Below are 18,192 nucleotides of genomic sequence, written 5' to 3'. Positions count from 1 at the left end.
GAATGCTAAATTGGCGCAATCTATGACAGGATGGACAAGAACGGCACCGAGAGCGGCACTGCTGCGCCGGCGTTGAGAGCGCCGCAAGCGAAGCAAATTTTTATTAGAGGGTGGTACCCCTCTCCCATCTCTCGTTCGTACCGCCTCGATTGCCTCCTGCACTGCGCTTGTTTGGGCACGTTTCGTGCCGCGCGCGGTGTGTGCCTACGTGTGTGCGCGTGCACATTTCATTTGAAGGGCGGTGTACAATCTGTTTCAAATTTAGGGGAAAACTTGGAGCGCATTGCATCGCGATGCGGCGAGCGCATCGTGGCGGCAGCAGCTCGCGCAGGTGCTCGAGGGGCGGGATCTTGAACGGTGTCGTCTGCTACGGCGGCGCGCGCTGGCCGTATTGTCGGAAACCCTACTGTCAGTTGCAGGGCGCCGATCTCATCATTACTGCGTGAAACGAGCCAGTATTCTTTACTAAGCGCTGTGCGACGCCCACTGATACTCCTCGAAGGTAAGTTCACCGCTGCAGGGCAGTCATAGACGACGTACTGATTCCGTACATTCTTGACGGCCCGTTTCTGGAAGGCGACTATGTATTCTAACGCGATAGGTCACCGATCCACACTGCTCGTGTTGTGCAAGAACCGTTGGAAGAGCGCGCAGTCACCCTCTTGGAGTGGCTGCTTCAATCCCCGAGCGCCAACATCATTTAAAATGTGGGCTCGTTGAAAGTATCGCTGGCGCACCATCCCCTCAATCAGTCGCCCGAGGATAGGCTTCGATCCATCATCGTCAGCGACTGCGACTTGCTGCGAATGAACACATCCCTGATCAAGTCATTCTACACTTCACTGCCTTCCAGGATAAGCGCTGTCATCGCTGCCGCTGGGGACATGACGAGATACTAACTGAGGTTCCGAGCGTGACGTATCCAATTCTCCTCCGGCGGGCAGGGTCTGTCTGGTGTAGTGAATGATTCTCAAGAAAAATCACTTCCGGCTCATTGCCTTAACCTAAAATATTGCTTTAATCGTATCCGCTTGTCTCATCGTGTTCGACGCCCATAGTTATCATTGGTGAGTGATTTGTTTTCGTTTCGAGTCAAACGAAGACTGAGCACGTTGCGCGCACACCTTGGTGCGTCTTGTCACTGCTTATTACGGTAGCACACACAGTGAAGAAATATACGTGCACGTGCTCAGTACCCCGGCCTTTCGAAAGAACAAAGGAAGCATGCTGTCAAAAGAAGTTTGTGGAACTCCATTACCGCCAATGAAGGCTCAGAGTTTGGCGACGCACAACGTTTAGTAAAGTATATCAGCTCAGTTCCTGCAGTACCGATGAAATCGGTGCACTGCCCCTGACAATGCGCTTCCCGACAATGCGGCCACCGCGTGCTGCCGTAGCAGACGACGCAGATCACTACTCCGCCCCTCGAGCGTCTGCGCCTGCTCGAGCTGCTGCCGCCGCACGACTCCATTGCTTGCCGCATTGCGATGCAATGCGTTCCGAGTTTAGCCCTAAGTGTGAAACAGACTGTACACGCTTCTATTTGCCTCTAAGGCGATCGGTACGCTTGACGATTATTTTTATGGCTGTAATGTGGCAAAGGGCAGCGTCTGCTTAGCCATGTAAGTGACGCTGAGCAGGTAATTGGAAACGACATCGTAGGTGCCGCCGGAAAAATCGTCAGCACATACGATGTGGCACATACATACGGCACATATGAGCTAAAGTCATTTTCGCAGTTTCTTACAATTTGTTTGCTACAAATCCGTGTTGTCTCTGATGGCGACAACGGACTTCCATCGACACTGTTTTTTTTTATTTATTTGATACCTGCTTCGCCTTTGCTGGCATTACAGCAGGGGGATACATAAAAATAAGCATCATATTTGATACCAATAAAGAAACTAATTACACAAAGCGCGGTAAAAAGCATCATTTGACACATTGGATACAATCATAGGCGGAAGATTATTCCACTCTCTTATACATCTAACAAAGAATGAATAGCGGAAGACGTCACCTTTAAAGGAAAATTCTTTTATTTTGAGACTGTGGTCCCTTCTTTGGGATATATAGGACGGCTCTTGAATGTACTTCTCCTTATTGATTCCAGTTTTAGAATGGTAGATATTATGGAAAAATTTCAACCTGAGGTTTCGTCTACGATCTTTCAATTCTTCCCATTTAAGTTTACGTTTGCTTTCGCTCATGCTAAGGTGACGATCCCAATTACCTAGAACGAATCGCACTGCCCTATTCTGTATTTTTTCAAGCGTATCGGCCAGCTCTTTGGTATACGGATCCCAGCAAACGCATGCGTACTCCAGCAATGAGCGCACATGAGTGAAATACAGTTGTTCTTTTAAATTCAATGGAAGTTCGCTGAAATTTCGTCTTAAGAAACCCAAAACGCGTGCAGCCTTTACTTTGATGTGGTGAACGTGCTTAGCCCACCTCAAATCACTCGTTAAATAAACTCCTAGATATTTATATTCCCTGGCCGTGCTTAAAGTAGTGCTATTTATGGTATACGTATTCAACTGGTATGAACGCTTCCTCGTAAAGGTGACGTGAACACACTTTTTAACATTCAACGACATTTCTGAATGGGCACACCAGGATGATATAACATTCAAATCATGCTGCAGGTATTCTGAATCACGTTCATTCTCTATAATCCTGTAAACTACACAGTCATCCGCGAACATTCTGAACGAAGATTTGAGGCCAATAGTAATATCATTTATATACATCAGAAACAAAAGAGGGCCCAGAACTGAGCCCTGGGGAACTCCTGAGGTCACGGGAACATATCCGGAGGAACAACCGTTGAGAACTACCGACTGCTGTCTTAGAGAGAGATACTCGGCTATCCATGCAATAACTGATTCATTCAGTTTATAGCCCCGTAATTTACTAATAAGAAGGTCATGGGGAACAACATCGAACGCTTTTTTGAAGTCCAAGAAAATACAGTCAACTACTTTACGCTTATCTATTGCCAGAGCCAATTCATGCGTGAACTCAACAAGCTGTGTTGAGCAAGAAAAACCTTGCCGAAAACCGTGTTGACTAGAATGCAGAAGATTATGTTTAACCAAATGTGTCATTATACAACTATAAAGGACATGTTCAAATATTTTACATGGTATAGTAGTTAACGACACCGGCCTGTAGTTGTCAACGTCATTTCTTGGCCCATTCTTATGAATAGGTGTAACACGTGCTAACCTCCAATCACAAGGTAGTGCCTTCTCCACCAAGCACTTCTGAAATAGACGGTGAAAGTATAACGATAACGTTGCCGAACAGTTCTTTATTATCGCTGCTGGTATATCGTCTGGGCCGCACGCTTTAGCTGGTTTGAGATTTTCTAACAATTTACGAATACCAGGCACACTAAAAGTGACCTCAGGCATCACTTCTGCCTCAGTTGGAGAAACCATGTTAACAACGCGTGAAAAACTTGGACTAAACACGGACGGAAATAAACAAAATATATAGCTGCATAGCACAAGTACGACATGCGCACACAGCTTTAACTAGTACGTATGCTACAATATGGAATAGAGGCAGCAATGTAAACAGCTTGGCCATTTTTTAACAGTGCTCAAGAGACGGAAGTTGAAAGTATTAGTAGTCATTTCTGCTTCAGCAATGCCGGCGCGACCAAGACGCGGGCGTGTATCGTCCAGTAACTCGATCGATCGGTGCAGTGGGTGATGCAGCAATAAACTCCGGTCATGTTCAATGCATCGTGTACATATTGAATTTCTCGGCACGCGTGAACTTCGGCCACTGCTAGCGCATACAACAGAAGTGGTTTCCATTCTTGGGCAGCGCACAGACAAAGGAAACACGAGAAAGAAGACAGGACAAGCGCTCGTCGAACAAACTTAAAGTTTTTATATGAATAAAATGATTATGTACCCAGTAATAATTCAATTCATGTGGGTTACATATAAAAGCCGTCATACACTCAGGGGTGATCAATGAACGAGCTCGCTTCGTTTGCCATTGTTTACTTCGCTCGGCGCACCGCAGTAATCCATGTCTGTCGTCTGCTTTTTTCGTACCATTTTCTTGTTAATCGGCAGAATTTCACTGGTGGCATCAACCCTTTCGTGTTTAGATTGCTGTCGTGGCAGTTAACAACTCAACAATAATTTCCGGTCATCCGAAGAGGCTCCGTTGCAAACGAGACGTTTCACGCGCAGTGTGAACTGAACGCGGGCGCGACCGTTAAGGGAAGCGGCGGCGGAAACCTACACCCGTTGGTGATGAAATCGTTCCGCCAGGGAATAAACGAGCGCTGGCGTCTAGGATGAAACTTGGCGTGCGGTCGTCCATAGAAGCCTCTATTATGTGGATAACGCGAAGTACAGCGCAGACGTGCAACATCACGCATATTTTTCAACGTGTAAAGTGGATGAAGACGTCGAGTATGATTTGCCCGAAAACATCAAGACTCCCAAGCTTTGTGAGTTCTTCGCCCAAAAGGCGGGGAAGACGCTGCAGGAGACTGATGTTCAAGCTTCAATGAAGATAAGGATGAAGCACTCCGAATTTCAAGAACACATCATGCCGCCACTGCCACCGTTGACAACAGGAACTGCACCCAGCAGGACCGATTCTTCCATGGAGTCGTGCCTGCTGGAAATGCTTCCTCTGTGGCAGCAGCACCCCGAGCGAGAGAACCAACTCGTAGAAAATCTTCACTCTTATTCAAGCCCAACAACGACAAAGCAAGCAGATGGTAAAGCCCGACTTCTTTGATGGAGAGAGTTCAAGCCCAGAGACTTGGATCCAGTTCTGCGAAGAAGCGTGTGAGGAGAACTCCTGAGAGGAACCCTGCGATCGCGTCAGGAACACGCGTCCCTTTCTCAGAGGACTTGTCAAAAAGTGGTCAAAAAGTGGCCACATGACGGGCACATAGAAGTGGAGAACGAGCTTTTTGCCAGCTTTTGACGAAAACCCGATTGAAAGGTGGGACCGAGCTCAGGAAAGCTCAGAAATATCGCTCAGGAAAGCCCCTGACCTCTTCTTCAGATGAATAACACAGAACTACCGGAGTCCGCAGCAGTGCCTCTGATTGTTCATGACTTACCCAAGGAGCTTGAGAGGCAGCTGCAAGTAATGTTGCCCAAAACTATCGAGAAATCTTGGGATATTTCAGAAATATCTGGGCCGATTTTACACCACAATATGTGCGTCGGACAGCAAATTTTCGAAGGGTCTCCGAGTAGGTCTCGCTATCTCGAAAATCTTCATGGTCGAAATCGAGTCGTCAACTTAATGTCCACTAACAGCAATGACGCTGAACCAGTAGCATCTCACTTAAATGAAGCGGAACCGAAAACTAATAGAAGAGGGTGTCCAGTCCCACACATAAACAAAAATTGAGACCGTTTTTCTACCCGCCCTTAGCCTTGTCTATATTAAGCTTAATATCAATGGAAACGATGTTGACGCATCGGCGGATAGTGGTGCATCTGTATCTGTAATAAATTAGGCTCTTGTCAAAAGTGACGAAATAATTAGAGGAATACCGCTGCAGGTAGAGAGCTTTGCTGGGATGCGACACATATTTGATGAATGGGCGAAAGTAAATGTCTCTCACCAAGGCCGGAGGGCTAATATCGACGCCCTTCTCCTGAAGTGATGTGACCATAAATTCTTACTTTCGAGGCGAGATACAGAGACAATGAAGTTGAAAATTTATCGGAATGAAGAAGTAACTGTGGCGCAAAAGCCGTGCGTGTCTGTCAACGTCGCGGACCGCCTTTTTAAGTGTGAAAAAGACGTTCGTGAAAACTTCCCTGAACTCTGTCTAGGCAACTATATACCGGCTACAAAAAGTTTACTGTTCCATTTAAGCTGAGAGATGTTACGCCGGTCAGAAAAAAAGTCTTAGAGTACGTCATGCGAAAACAAACTTTGGCTGTAAGATGAGATCCAGAATATGTTAGAAGCTGAAATAATACGGCCATCGGTGCCGACATTCATTTCGCCTATTACTCTGGCTCCGAAAAACGCGGATCGCTGCAACAGTATAATGATTACCGGATCTTGAATAGCCAAACGGACATTCTTTTCCTTTTCCAATGCCAATGTTCAACGAGATAATTGAAGAATCCGGAGGCTGTAATATAGTGTCCCGTGTGGACTTTGCACAGGATTTTGGTAGACTCCGCTCGAAGAGGAATATGAAATGTATACAGCATTTGTCACTCCATTTGTTGTGTACGAATATTATCGTTTGCCTTTTGGATGGAAAAGCAGTGCAGCATGGTTCCAAAAGATGATGAACAGTGTTCTCAAGCCATTTTTTTATTATTCTGTAATGTGTATGTAGACGACATCATAGTCTACTCCAATGATGAAACATCGCACGCCGAACACTTGACATCACTTTTGATGGCATTACGTGACGCCAAACTTCAAGTGAATTTTTAGAAAAGTGAAATGTTTAAAAAGAACATTACATTTCTCAGTCGCATTTTGGACAAATTCAAAAAAAGATCACGAAAGAGGAGTCCGTGGAACGTGTACGACAGATGAAGAAGTCAGACAATGTACACGCAGTGATAGTTTTTGTTGGCATCGCAGGACATTTAGAAATTATTTAAATGATTTTGCAGCACGAGCTAAACCGTTCAATAACCTACTCCGTAAAACACAGATTTATACTGGACAGAAAAATGTGAGAAGGCTTACATAGATTTGGTATTAGCCATATCATCAGGCCCGGTCCTCACAATACCGGACTTCACTGTTCCACTTGAACTTACAGCGAATGCATCGAACTATGAACCAGGTGGTGTACTGTACCAACGGAGAAGCACAAGTGGCAGCGAAAGAGGAAGTCAAGTGGTTGGATATTATTCTTATGCTTTCACAAAATCGGAGCAAGACTACCGCACAACTGAAAAGGAGGCATTGGCTGTTCTGACGATTAGGTACATTCGGTCGTGCCTAGAGGGCATGAAATTCAGACTATTCACTGACCATCAGGCGCTTACTCATTTGCTGAATGGTAGTAAACCGAAAGGGCGTATTGCTCGCTGGATCAGTGAAATTGAACTGTTCGATTTTTACGTAGCACACAGAAGCGGACAATATTCGTCCGATGCTGATTTTGTCGACTTCTCATTGTTAGTAACTGTGGGAACGAGGAAAGCCTGAACTCAAAATGTGGGAACGCACAGAATAGCTGACGTACATCCACGGAACGTTTCACGTACCGGATACACTGAAAACAAAAGTTCTCGACCTTTATCGCGACAGTCAAGATTCAGGAGGGGATGACGGCTTCTGGTGAACATACTACAAGATGAGCAGCTTTACATGGCCCGGTATGAAGAAATATATTAGCGAATACATTAGCGCTTGTCAAGAATGTCAATGGAACAAAGCAAAATGGAATCAGAAGAGAAACAGCACCATTTTTACACCTCATTCAAATGTGCCATATGAAACCGTACATGCTGACTTCGCCGAACTGAAGAAAAAAAGCAAAGGAGTGAAGAAAACGCAGTCCTTTTTAGTGTGCATTGATGAATGCTCAAGGATGCTCGATGCCAAGCCAGGAAAACAAAATGCTGAGGCTGCCATATCTCTCTTGAATAGAGACATGTTTAAGTGATTGAAATGTCTTGCATTGGATAATGGCCCTGCATTCAAGACTCAGGCATTTGCAAGGGGGAAAACGACAGACGCATTACCCTGAAGTTCACAGCACAATACCATCCATCAGCTAATGGACTAGTAGAGCGAGTTATCCGAGATATAAAACAATATATATGTTTATACCCAGGATTCCTAGGAGGGTGGAAGTGTTGTATACAAGCAGATGTGGCGCGCCACAGCAGATCTCATACGAGCACTCTCGGATGCAGTCCTCAATACGCCGCCATTAAGAACCCAGCCTGTTTACCTGCGCAAGATATACTTGGCATAACAGAAAAGCTTAACTTCAAGGAAATGGAGAAGAGTACGGAACAGCAAAGGAAGCACAGGGAAGCGATGAAGAGAGCATTTGACAAATGTCATAACAGAAATATTCCCGCAATTGCATCAGGCGACATGGTTCTGGTGCGGAAAAGATATGGTGCTCCTAACACAAAGCTTGTGTGTCCAATTAAAGTGGTAAAATTGGCTACAAAAAACGTACTCGAGACCACCAGCTATACGACGGGAAACGGTGCGATGGAAATAGCAGCAATTGCCAACATCATCCCTTATTTATAGCGGATGGTTGAAACAGAGCCCGGGAGAGCATCGTGGGCCGTGATGACATAGGACAGATCTGGTAGGAATGGGGGGAAGAAGAAGAATAAAGAGATCGTGCTTTGGCTCTGTGCACGCTTGTCGTGGAATGTTACAAGATATATGTCGCATAAAATTTCAGCTGCACACAAGCAAATGCATATACCGCATTTTCGAACATAATTAGAACAATTAAAACAAACAATGACGGACTCTAAATAGAAATGTAAAATCTGAAAAAACTCGTCAGAAGTCATGCCTGCATTGTTCTGGAAGTTCACTTCACCCGATGCTTCAATAGCTTCTCGTACTGCGTCAAGAAGGCTACACTGCAGTACGAAATAAAATGGATCTTGCACGTCAATTGAAAAACCAGTTGTTGCGGTAGCCAACTTGCCTTCCGCCAACTCATGCACCAGATCTGTCAAACTGCACACCAAGGATGGGTCCTGTACGTCCAGCTTGCTGAAGATACATGGCAGATAACTGCTAACCATGTCTTGCCAAGTACCGTTCTCAAATGCTATGACTCTAAGCGGGCACTCAGGCTTATGTGTCTTACCCATGAAGATCAAAATGAAGAAAGGGGCTGACGGATGGAATAGCAGACTGTAGTATAAAGTTTGTAAACAGGGATAAGGTCCCTCAGAAAGGCTGGCTGACGTTTCGATAGGATGACCTATTTTCGTCAAAGGCGGCTTCGTCATCCTCGGCATTTTACTTTTAAAGGGTTAGTGCAGTGACGTCGCGTGCGGGTGTTGTCGGTGGCGGTGGGTTATAAAAGGAGAGACTTCAGAGGTAATGAGCGCTGTCGCCTGACGTCTGTGAGCGTCGTTCCCAAGACGGGGGGACAAGAGCGGGAGAGGAGAAGGCGGGGAGAAAAAATAAAAGGAGAGGAAAACAAAAACTGGCGGCAAACAAGAGAAAAAGCTGAGAAAGAACAAGAAAAAAAGGATGGGGAGCATGGGAAGGCATCGGGCAAGCGAGAGGTTAGGGAACATTCAGGCGTGTCGGTGGCGGCATGCTTTTGTGGCATTAGAAGAGCCGGTCAGGCGGTCAGTGCGCGAGTAACTCAAAAGACCAAAAAAAAGCGTGAGTTGAAAGAGTTACTTGTGTAGCATAGCAGCAATGCGTCGAGTAATTTTGAAGTATTCAAGATGGCGACAACGAGTCTGCGGTGCAACGTATGGGGTAACTGGAAGGCGGCGGCATGGTACTGCAAAGTACGTTAGCCCCAATCGTTCAACATAGGTGTCGTTGCAGCGGTATACAGAAATGGCGATACCCTGTCTGGCTGAGGCGCCGAAAAAGGTATATTGATGTCTGGGACTTCGGAATGTGTTGGTGAGAGTGTTTCAAAAGACATAAAAAACAGACCAGAATGTGACGAGAGGGGGGAACCGAAACCGGAATAACAAATAGGAGGATGACGTGCACAGAAGCGGGCAGGGGGCAGGTGTACCTGGAAAAGGAAGTCTTGCAGTTGATATAATTGTAAAAAGATGAAATAGCATATTGAATTGAGTAGTACGCAAGAAAAAAATTTCGATATGGATGAATAGGTGAGCTTAGGAATTAAGGTTAGCTGGTTGCATAATGTGTTTTGTGTCTTGGTTGTTGATACTAGAATTTCAGACTTAAGTTACTGCTTTTAAAGATTCTAAGTTGCCACATGCCAGATTAATTCCCGTCTGGTGTAGGCAGTTAAACAGGTGTATGAGTTATGATTCCGTATATTTCCTTTCATGAGGTGAACGGAAATTTGTTTGCAGTATATAGAGCCTTGCTTTGTCAAATATATGACATTGTTCATTAAGGTAGCTGGCTACTGCTTAAGGTAAATTGTGGTTTGTGTCCGCGCGGAGACCGCTGAGTCTTGTATGGATTTGTTGTCCAGTCTCACCTATTTTTTGCTTGCTACAGGCGGCGCATTCTAGACAGTAGACTACGTTGCTTGATGTGCAGGTGAAAGCCGAAGTTATTTTGTGTGCGTAAATCAACGCTTTACTTTTTACTGTAGTAGTAGGTTGAATATGTTTGCATATAGAGCACTTGGGTCGCTAAAGGGACCGGTTCCCAACTTCCTCTTTATCCTTAGTTTGGCATGCACAAGAATATCTTTAAAATTAGTGTTGCGCCTTTAGGCTACCCTGGGTGGGTCAAGAAAAATCTTATTAAGTTTCCGGTTGCTGGTGAGAATTGGGTTACATTTACTGAGGTTCTTATTTACGTTTGGGAGTGCGTTTGAAAATTTAGTATTAAGAAGAGGTGTTGTTCTTGTGATCCTTGTGCGGGGCATAAGGACCTCAGCTCGACCAAGTTTGGTTGCAGCGGCATAGGCTTCTTGAAGGTCACTGTTTGCGTGGTTCCTGTTTGATAGGGTTTCTGCTTGTCCCCGCCCGCTTCTGCGCACGTCACCCTCCTATTTGTTATTCCGGTTTCGGTTACCCCCTCTCTTTTTTTTGTCGGCTTTTTATATGTTTTTTAAACACCCTCACCAACACATTCCGAAGTCCCAGACGTCAGTATACCTTTTTTGGCGCCTCAGCCACGCAGGGTATCGCCATTTCTGTATACCGCTGTAACGACACCTACGTTCAGCGACTGGGGCTAACGTACCTTAAAGTACCATGCCGCTGCCTTATAGCACCGCAGACTCCTTGTAGCCGTCTTAACTACGTCAAAATTACTCGACGCATTGTTGCTACGCTGCTCAAGTAACTCTTTCAATTCATGCTTTTTTTTGTCTATTGTGTTGCTCGCGCACTGACCGCCTGACCGGCTCTTCTAATGCCACCAAAACATGCCGCCACCGACACGCCTGAATGCTCCCTAACCCCTCGCCTCCCCAACGCCCTCCCATGCCCCCCCCCCCCCCCCTCCCCCCACATCCATTTTTCCTGTCCGTTCTCCTTTTTTCTCTCTTGGTGTCCGCAAGTTTTTGTTTTCCTTTCCTTTTCGTTTTTCTCCCCGCCTTCCCACTCACCCGCTCTTGTCCCCTCGTCTTGGGAAAGCCGCTGACAGGCGTCAGGCGACAGCGCCCATTACCTGTGTAGTCTCTCCTTTTATAACTAACCGCCACAGATAACGCCCGCACGTGCGGTCACTGCACTCACCCTTTAACACTAACATGACGAGGCCGCCCTTGACGAAGGTAGGTCCTCCTATCGGAACGATGGCCAGCCTTTCTGAGGCACCTCATCCCTGTTTACAAACTTTATTTATTAATTAATTTATTTATTTATTTGTTTACATGTACCTTACAGGCCGGGGTAGTTGGAGAAGTATGGGAGAGGCCTTTGCCCTGCAGTGGGCGTAACTAGGCTGATGATGATGATGATTATTATGATGATTATGATTGATGATGATGATGATGATGATGATGATGATGATGATGATGATGATGATGATGATACAGGCCTTCGAGGAGGAATAGTATAAGGGGGAAATAGGGTAACATATTAGTATGGAATCGGGAAAAAATAAAGATCAGTGTAATGAAAGGCGTATGCGCACAACATGGAAAATAGTACATTAGCAAATACAATATGTAGAGCTATAACAATAAAGGGTAAACAATAACATAATAGCATAATAACATTGCAAACGTTTTTGCATGTTATACAGTAGTAAGTATTGTAAAAAAAATGGGACCACTGAAATTCCTTTATTAACTTGTAGAAAAAACGCAGGAAAATCAAAAAACGCTAGACGTATTTAGACGTGATTGGTTAGTAGATTGCGAAATGCGGTGTGTTTAGATTGGCAAGCGATGTTATCTGGTAGAGCGTTCCATAAACGGACCGCATGGGGCAAAGCTGAAAAATTAAAAGCGGGTGTGTTACCATAAATCCGGGAGTAGCTGAACTCATTGTTCAGTCGTTGTGACGTCGAGGATGCTTTTTCAGGTTTGATAAGGTTAGGCCAACTGTGTGAACTAATCTCTGAAATAATAATAGAAGGGCAATATCACGGCGAGTAGTTAGTGGTTGCAACGAAAGATCGATCTTTATTTGGGTTACACTTGACTGGTTACTATAATTTTTTTTTGAAACTACTCGCTCTATTCTGAATGCTCTCCAGGAGTTCGATGAGGTAATACTGATGAGGAGACCGTATACAAGAGGCGTACTCAATTTCTGGCTGTGCAATAGTTATGTAAGCTAGTTTTCATAGTGGCGAAGCCGCATTTCCTAAGCTGCGGTGCAGAAATTTTAGTGACCTGGAGTCGTTAGCTGAAATGGAGGTGATGTGTTTAGTCCATGAAAGATTGTGCATAAGGAGCACTCCTAAGTACTTACACTTATAATAGACCACAGTTGCCCATGAAGCAAACTTCAAGGCTATTCTTATATGACTTGTTTACTGTCTTTCGGAGGTAAGAAGTCCTATAAGAATAGCCTTGAAACTTTCTTGGAATTCAGTCTTACCTGCCGTAAAAGAAGTATTGCAGAACACGGTATGGAACGGTTGCCAACATGAGGAAGAGCGATAACAGTAAGCGATTAAACCACTCGGCCTCGGTATTCAACGCTTTCCCTGTGAAACGCCTGGGTTTTTGAAGATACCACGTGAACGTGAACGGACGTTTCAGAAATCGCTTTTGGGAACAGTGTTGCGTCCATTATAGAGAGTTGAGATAGGCACCAAACTAAAGCTGTGCCTACGAACTACATACGCTGTAGCCGCCATTACGATGCCAGTCGTAGGTTGTCACAGCTACCGTTTTTTGTCAGACAAATCAGTATAATTTTTTGAAGTTTCCGGAGGCTTCCACTGCTAAATGTTTAACCGCTTTGGGAGCAAAATTCTAACTTTCCACAGCATAGTCACTGAACTTGTAGGGTGTGCATCGTCTTCTAAAACATGTCTGTCACGTGCCTCTTTGTATATTCGACCTGCACCTTTAATTATTCACGAAAGGCCCACTCGTTCCATTGTGAACACGCTAGCTCTGTACCGCGACCGCTTGGGGCGCTAGGTGGGACGTGTCTAGAAAAGCTGCATATGCCTGGGCAGTGGTCATAAATATAGGCTGCTGCTGATGATGATGACGATGATGGTGACGATGACCCGGCGTTATTTGAGCAAGTTTTTCCGGGATTTTTTTTAAGTTAATGAAAGAAGGACCACGTATAGCATAAACTTGTCTGTCGGCGTAGAGTGCTAGTTCTAAGCATGCATAGACCCAGCATCATCAGTAACAGTAACGGTGGTGGCGTTGCCACCGCGGCTGTATGGCGTCAATATAGAAAGCTTAACTTTGAAAACTTCTACAGAGTCATAGACGCACAGACTGAGCCGTGTGGCACCACGCTGCATGTGCACAATCGACAAGCCCAGTACACGTTCCAAGTGTTCGCTGCATCCGACTTATAGACTTGTTGTAAGTGCGGTTTACTGCGCTAAGTATCAACGTAGGCCAATGCAAGTTTGCTGAATATGGGCTCTTGTAGTTAAGAGAATAGCGGCGAACTTGGCCGCACTAGACTAATTGACTGAGCGTTCAAGCTATTTGTTTCATTTCATTGAGGCCAAGCAATCAACTGATTAGAACTTCTTTATTTTGATTACGATACAACGCACCAGAATGCGTTCTTTAACGGACGCGCATTCTTTTTCGCAAGCGGAGTTCCACGCGGCGAGCTGTGCTGCAAACATAAAAACATATAAGAAGCCAACAAACACTGACACCAAGGACATCAGTGTCAGTGTTTGTGGGCTTCTTACGATATGACTCAGAAAAATCGCGCCCCTTGGTTAACCCTCTTTCTTTTTGATTATAATCATACAAACAGTGGCACGGAGCAGCTTTCGTCATGGCTGAGTAAGTTGCTTTTTTTACAGTTCTTTCAATACTTGCATCGATCGCGGGGACGAAAGGAGCAACTGAGGTCGTTAATGGATCCATTGAAGACATGGGCAAAGTGACAGAACCAGTCATCAGCGGTGGTACGTATTAATTTTCCTACTGACATTGCACTTAGTTCTGCTGAAAGCGTTTGGGAGTAATGAAAACAATATGAGCTCACAGAAAAAAGGTGCATAAGCCCGCATTCAAAGTAAAATGGAAGAACCATCCACATCGGTGGTTTATCATTCAACTGTTTCTTTGTTGAGCGTGAGTTGCATTGGTGGCTTCCGCTCCGGAATAGTTCGGCCCGTTGTTTTTCGTTAACCTGCACCGAAATCTAAGGTATACGAGTGGTTTCGCCTGCCGCTGGGCACCTCCTCAGCACGGTGTCCCTCAACAGCTCAAATGCTTCAGGAGCACGTTCTCCCTATATATATATATATATATATATATATATATATATATATATATATATATATATATATATATATATATATATATATATATATATATATATATATATGGCAGCAACGGTTTTACCAGCAGCTTTTAGTCCAAAAGCACGAGCTCGCGCTCCGACAATCTAGATGCGAAGCGATGGTGACGGTTATGTAGACATGAGGAAGATTAAGTCCATATTATATATTCTCACGATGATTGCCCCCATGGACTGAAGCGGCCAGCCTGGCCACTGATTAAGCTACGTTATAGCCTCAATGAAATGGCTTGAGGTGGAAAAGATGCACAATTTATGTCCCACGGCAGCATCGGTCAGTAAATCTGTCAGCAGATGTAACGCGGTAGCTCATTGGGGAGGACTGTTCGATTATTTGCAGGGGACAATGTATTCAAATTGAAAGTTTTTGCATAAACCAGGCATTCGCACAGGGGTCCAAAGCAGCATATCGTCGCCAGGGCGGTATGAAACAACATGGTGAGTGGTATCATGGCGACTATCACTGTTTTCTTGGGTTGCCTGGGTGCTTATACGAGCACGGTGGTGACATCGAATAAAACAAGACAGAAACTGTCCGCAAATGAATGGAGAAGCATTGAGAGCGTCAGAAAAGAAAGAAACGTCGATGACAGAGGTTGGATGTCCGTCGTTGACAATGAAAAACTGGGAGTAGCTGGTGGTGCGCTGGACAACGCTGTTGTAGGCGACGGCACAAAGGGGAGAACGACGTGGTCAGGTTGGATATACATAGACGGCATGTCGCTCAACGGGCAATCCAATCGCTCTGTCAGACCATTGGTTTGGAGGCGGTAGTCTGAGGTTGCCTTGTGCACAGTACTGCAATGTCGGAGAATTTCGTCAAGCGTGTTTGATAGAAGTACCTTACTGCGGTCGCTCGAAAGAGCGCGAGGGACTCCGCGGCGTAAGCAGATAGCTTGAAAGAAGAAGGCAGCCACTTGCGAAGCAGTCCCTGAGCTTACAGAGGTAGCTTCCGCGTACTGCGTGAAATGATGCATGGCAGTGACAATCCATCGGTTGCCGTCTGCAGTTGCCGGAAGAGGGCCGTAAACGTCACTGGCGATGACAGCAAAGGGTATTGCTGGACAAAGAAGTGGTTGGTGCGTCCCGACGGGTGCAGTGGTGGAAGGGTTTTAACATCGCTTTCACCTCTCCACGTCCATCTCCCGGAGCTGTGTTTGGGTCACCGCTCACGCTAAGTACCCACCGACATGTCCCAAGACGAGCCATCAGCGTCCACCAGCCCCGTTCAGGTGCCACCTGCCCCGCACCTCTACCATTCGAAAAGTAATGGTTTTACTCAACGCTTTTACTCAACAAGCAAGAGCTAGCGCGCCGACAATGAAGGTGCGAAGCGATAGTGATGGTAATCTGCAGATGAGGAAGATGGCGTCCATAATATGAATTCTTACAGTATATGTTCGTTTGTGCGTGTAATATTTTTGTTTTGTTGTATATATTGCGCGTGTAAACACCGTTCAGTGAAAACAATATTCCTGCGTTTCAAGTTCTCCGACGATTTGCCTTCACCCTGTCACAAGTCCTGCGCGTTCTTATTTCTGAATCAGGTGCCTTTCTATGCCACGTAATGGTTCACCTTACCCAAACCTGAAGCCACCCCTAACAGCTTACTAAGGAAATAGCAGCTGTCTCCCTCGCGCAGGGCTATCTGATCAGAGATACACATGACATAATTGTTGTTCCAAACGGCCAAGCTCAGTTTCAAACGCACGAGCACTGGGTCTGAGGAATTTCTTTGTAGTTTAGTTTTGTTGGATTGTTTGGTTGTATTTGTCTGAACAAAATAGAAACTCAATTTTGATTACTTTTATGGCACATATTGATATCTTTAATGCCTAGTGTGAGTTTGGCTAACTCACCCATGACACGTCCAAGGGGCGCTAGCTGTGGCAGACTGCGGCTGAAGCGGACTTGACCCTTATCACCGAAAAGTATTCCCACACTAGAGATGCAACTTCGCATGCCGAGACACCATCCCAGGCCTTTCTTTTGTGAAGAACGTACAGCAGGTCAGTGGGTCAACACCTATGTACACCTCGGATGTGGCCGCTACGTCATTGAGGTCTCCCTCGCGATTTTCCGCTGTAGAACGAGGAAATTTAAGGTGATCGACTGGGACGTGTTCCGCGAGATCTAAGCCGAGCGCGCTCCTATGTCGGAGATAAATTTTGAAGCTTCGTGCAAAGGGATCAGGGATGACCCCACGGCGGCAACCCAGGACTTCGTCACTGACCTCGACGTTGACAAGGTGAATAACAGGTTGACCCACCTACTGGAGGCCAAGCAAGCTTTCCTCACGAGATCGAAGGGGCACAAGCATAACAGGAAGCTCCGCAAGTAGGTTTCTGAGGCTAGCAAGAAAATCTAACAGGAATACAAGAACCTGTGTAAACAACAAACGGGGAAATCTGTGAATCCGTCAAGGTCCAGCTCAGATGCTGAAGAGCTGGGGACTGCTCAAGCGCCTTCTCGATGAGGGCAGTCCCATGTCCAGCCAGAGGCGATCTCTCGCGCGAGTCATCCATCCCATTACCGACTCTACCCTAGACGAGTTGTTTGCCCACAGGATCATCGCGAAGTACCTGCCAGTCGCGGATAGCTCCGCTTCTACCCTGTTCCCGAACTACGTGAGTGTGATGTGCCGGAGTTCCACCAGGACCTTACTGCGGCCGACATCCGACATGTTCCCTTCGCTCTTAAAGGCAAACCCGCCCATTGTCCGGATGGCGTCACAATTAGGATGCTCAAGAATCTCGATGTTGAGTTGATCGACTTCCTTACCGATAGAATTAACGATGTCTGACGTAGCGGACAGGTCCCCACACAATGGAAGACGGCCTGCACGATACTCATCCCCAAACCCGGTAATGTACCAGGAATCGACAATCTAAGACTAATTTCCGTGGTGTCTTGCGTCGGTAAGGTCGCGCATTATGTCCTATTAAACTGGCTCACGGTGTACTTCAAGTGGCATGTACACCTGCAATACGACTGCTTTCTGAGCTGGCCTCTCGATACAGGACACCATGAAGCTGATAAAACATCTGATCATCACGGGAGACGAAAATATGTCACCGGAATTCATTCTTCTATTTATTGCGGGCTTCGGGCTCGGGAAGAGCGCCTACGACTTCATCCGATCCTTTCTTAGCCAGAGAACTGCCAAGCTCAATATCGAAAGATACTTCTGTCAAGAAACACTTTCGGTTCACGCGGCACGGCTCTGGGCTCAGTCATTTCGCTAAGATTATTCAATATCGCAATGATCGGGCTTTCCAAGGAGCACAATGAGTTGGCGTGCTAGTTGGGGCGGACCCATAATTATCTTGTTTAGCGCAATAGAACGTGCACAAGTAAGGCAACAGGACAAGGCGCTTACACAAGGATGTTTAACAGATTAAAAGAATCAACCATACCATCTACGCAGAAGACATGACCATCTGGTGCGTCGGCGGGAGCGACGGCCAAGTTGAGGACGCCGTGCAGAGCGCCATCGATTGAGACTGAGCACTTCCTCCGCCCTACTGGGCTGAAAGGTTCTCCATCCAAGTATGAACTACTTCTCTACCACAAA

General features: G+C 45.9%; 1 protein-coding gene across 8 annotated transcripts in view; it reads left to right on the top strand.

Annotated features, from left to right (window-relative positions):
- Window positions 1-18,192, top strand: part of LOC135911688 (neprilysin-1-like) — a 346,542-nt gene that overhangs the window by 238,012 nt on the left and 90,338 nt on the right. For all 8 annotated transcript variants that reach the window (XM_065444035.1, XM_065444039.1, XM_065444037.1 and 5 more), the window contains one exon: window positions 14,116-14,220. In XM_065444035.1, coding sequence (XP_065300107.1) covers window positions 14,116-14,220 — 105 coding nt within the window. The remainder of the gene's footprint in view (window positions 1-14,115; window positions 14,221-18,192) is intronic.

This window comes from Dermacentor albipictus, chromosome 2 (assembly GCF_038994185.2).
Source record: "Dermacentor albipictus isolate Rhodes 1998 colony chromosome 2, USDA_Dalb.pri_finalv2, whole genome shotgun sequence".
Classification (NCBI taxonomy): Eukaryota; Metazoa; Arthropoda; class Arachnida; order Ixodida; family Ixodidae; genus Dermacentor; species Dermacentor albipictus.
The sequence above is the reverse complement of the archived record's forward strand: the minus strand, read 5'-3'. Positions and strand labels throughout refer to the sequence as shown.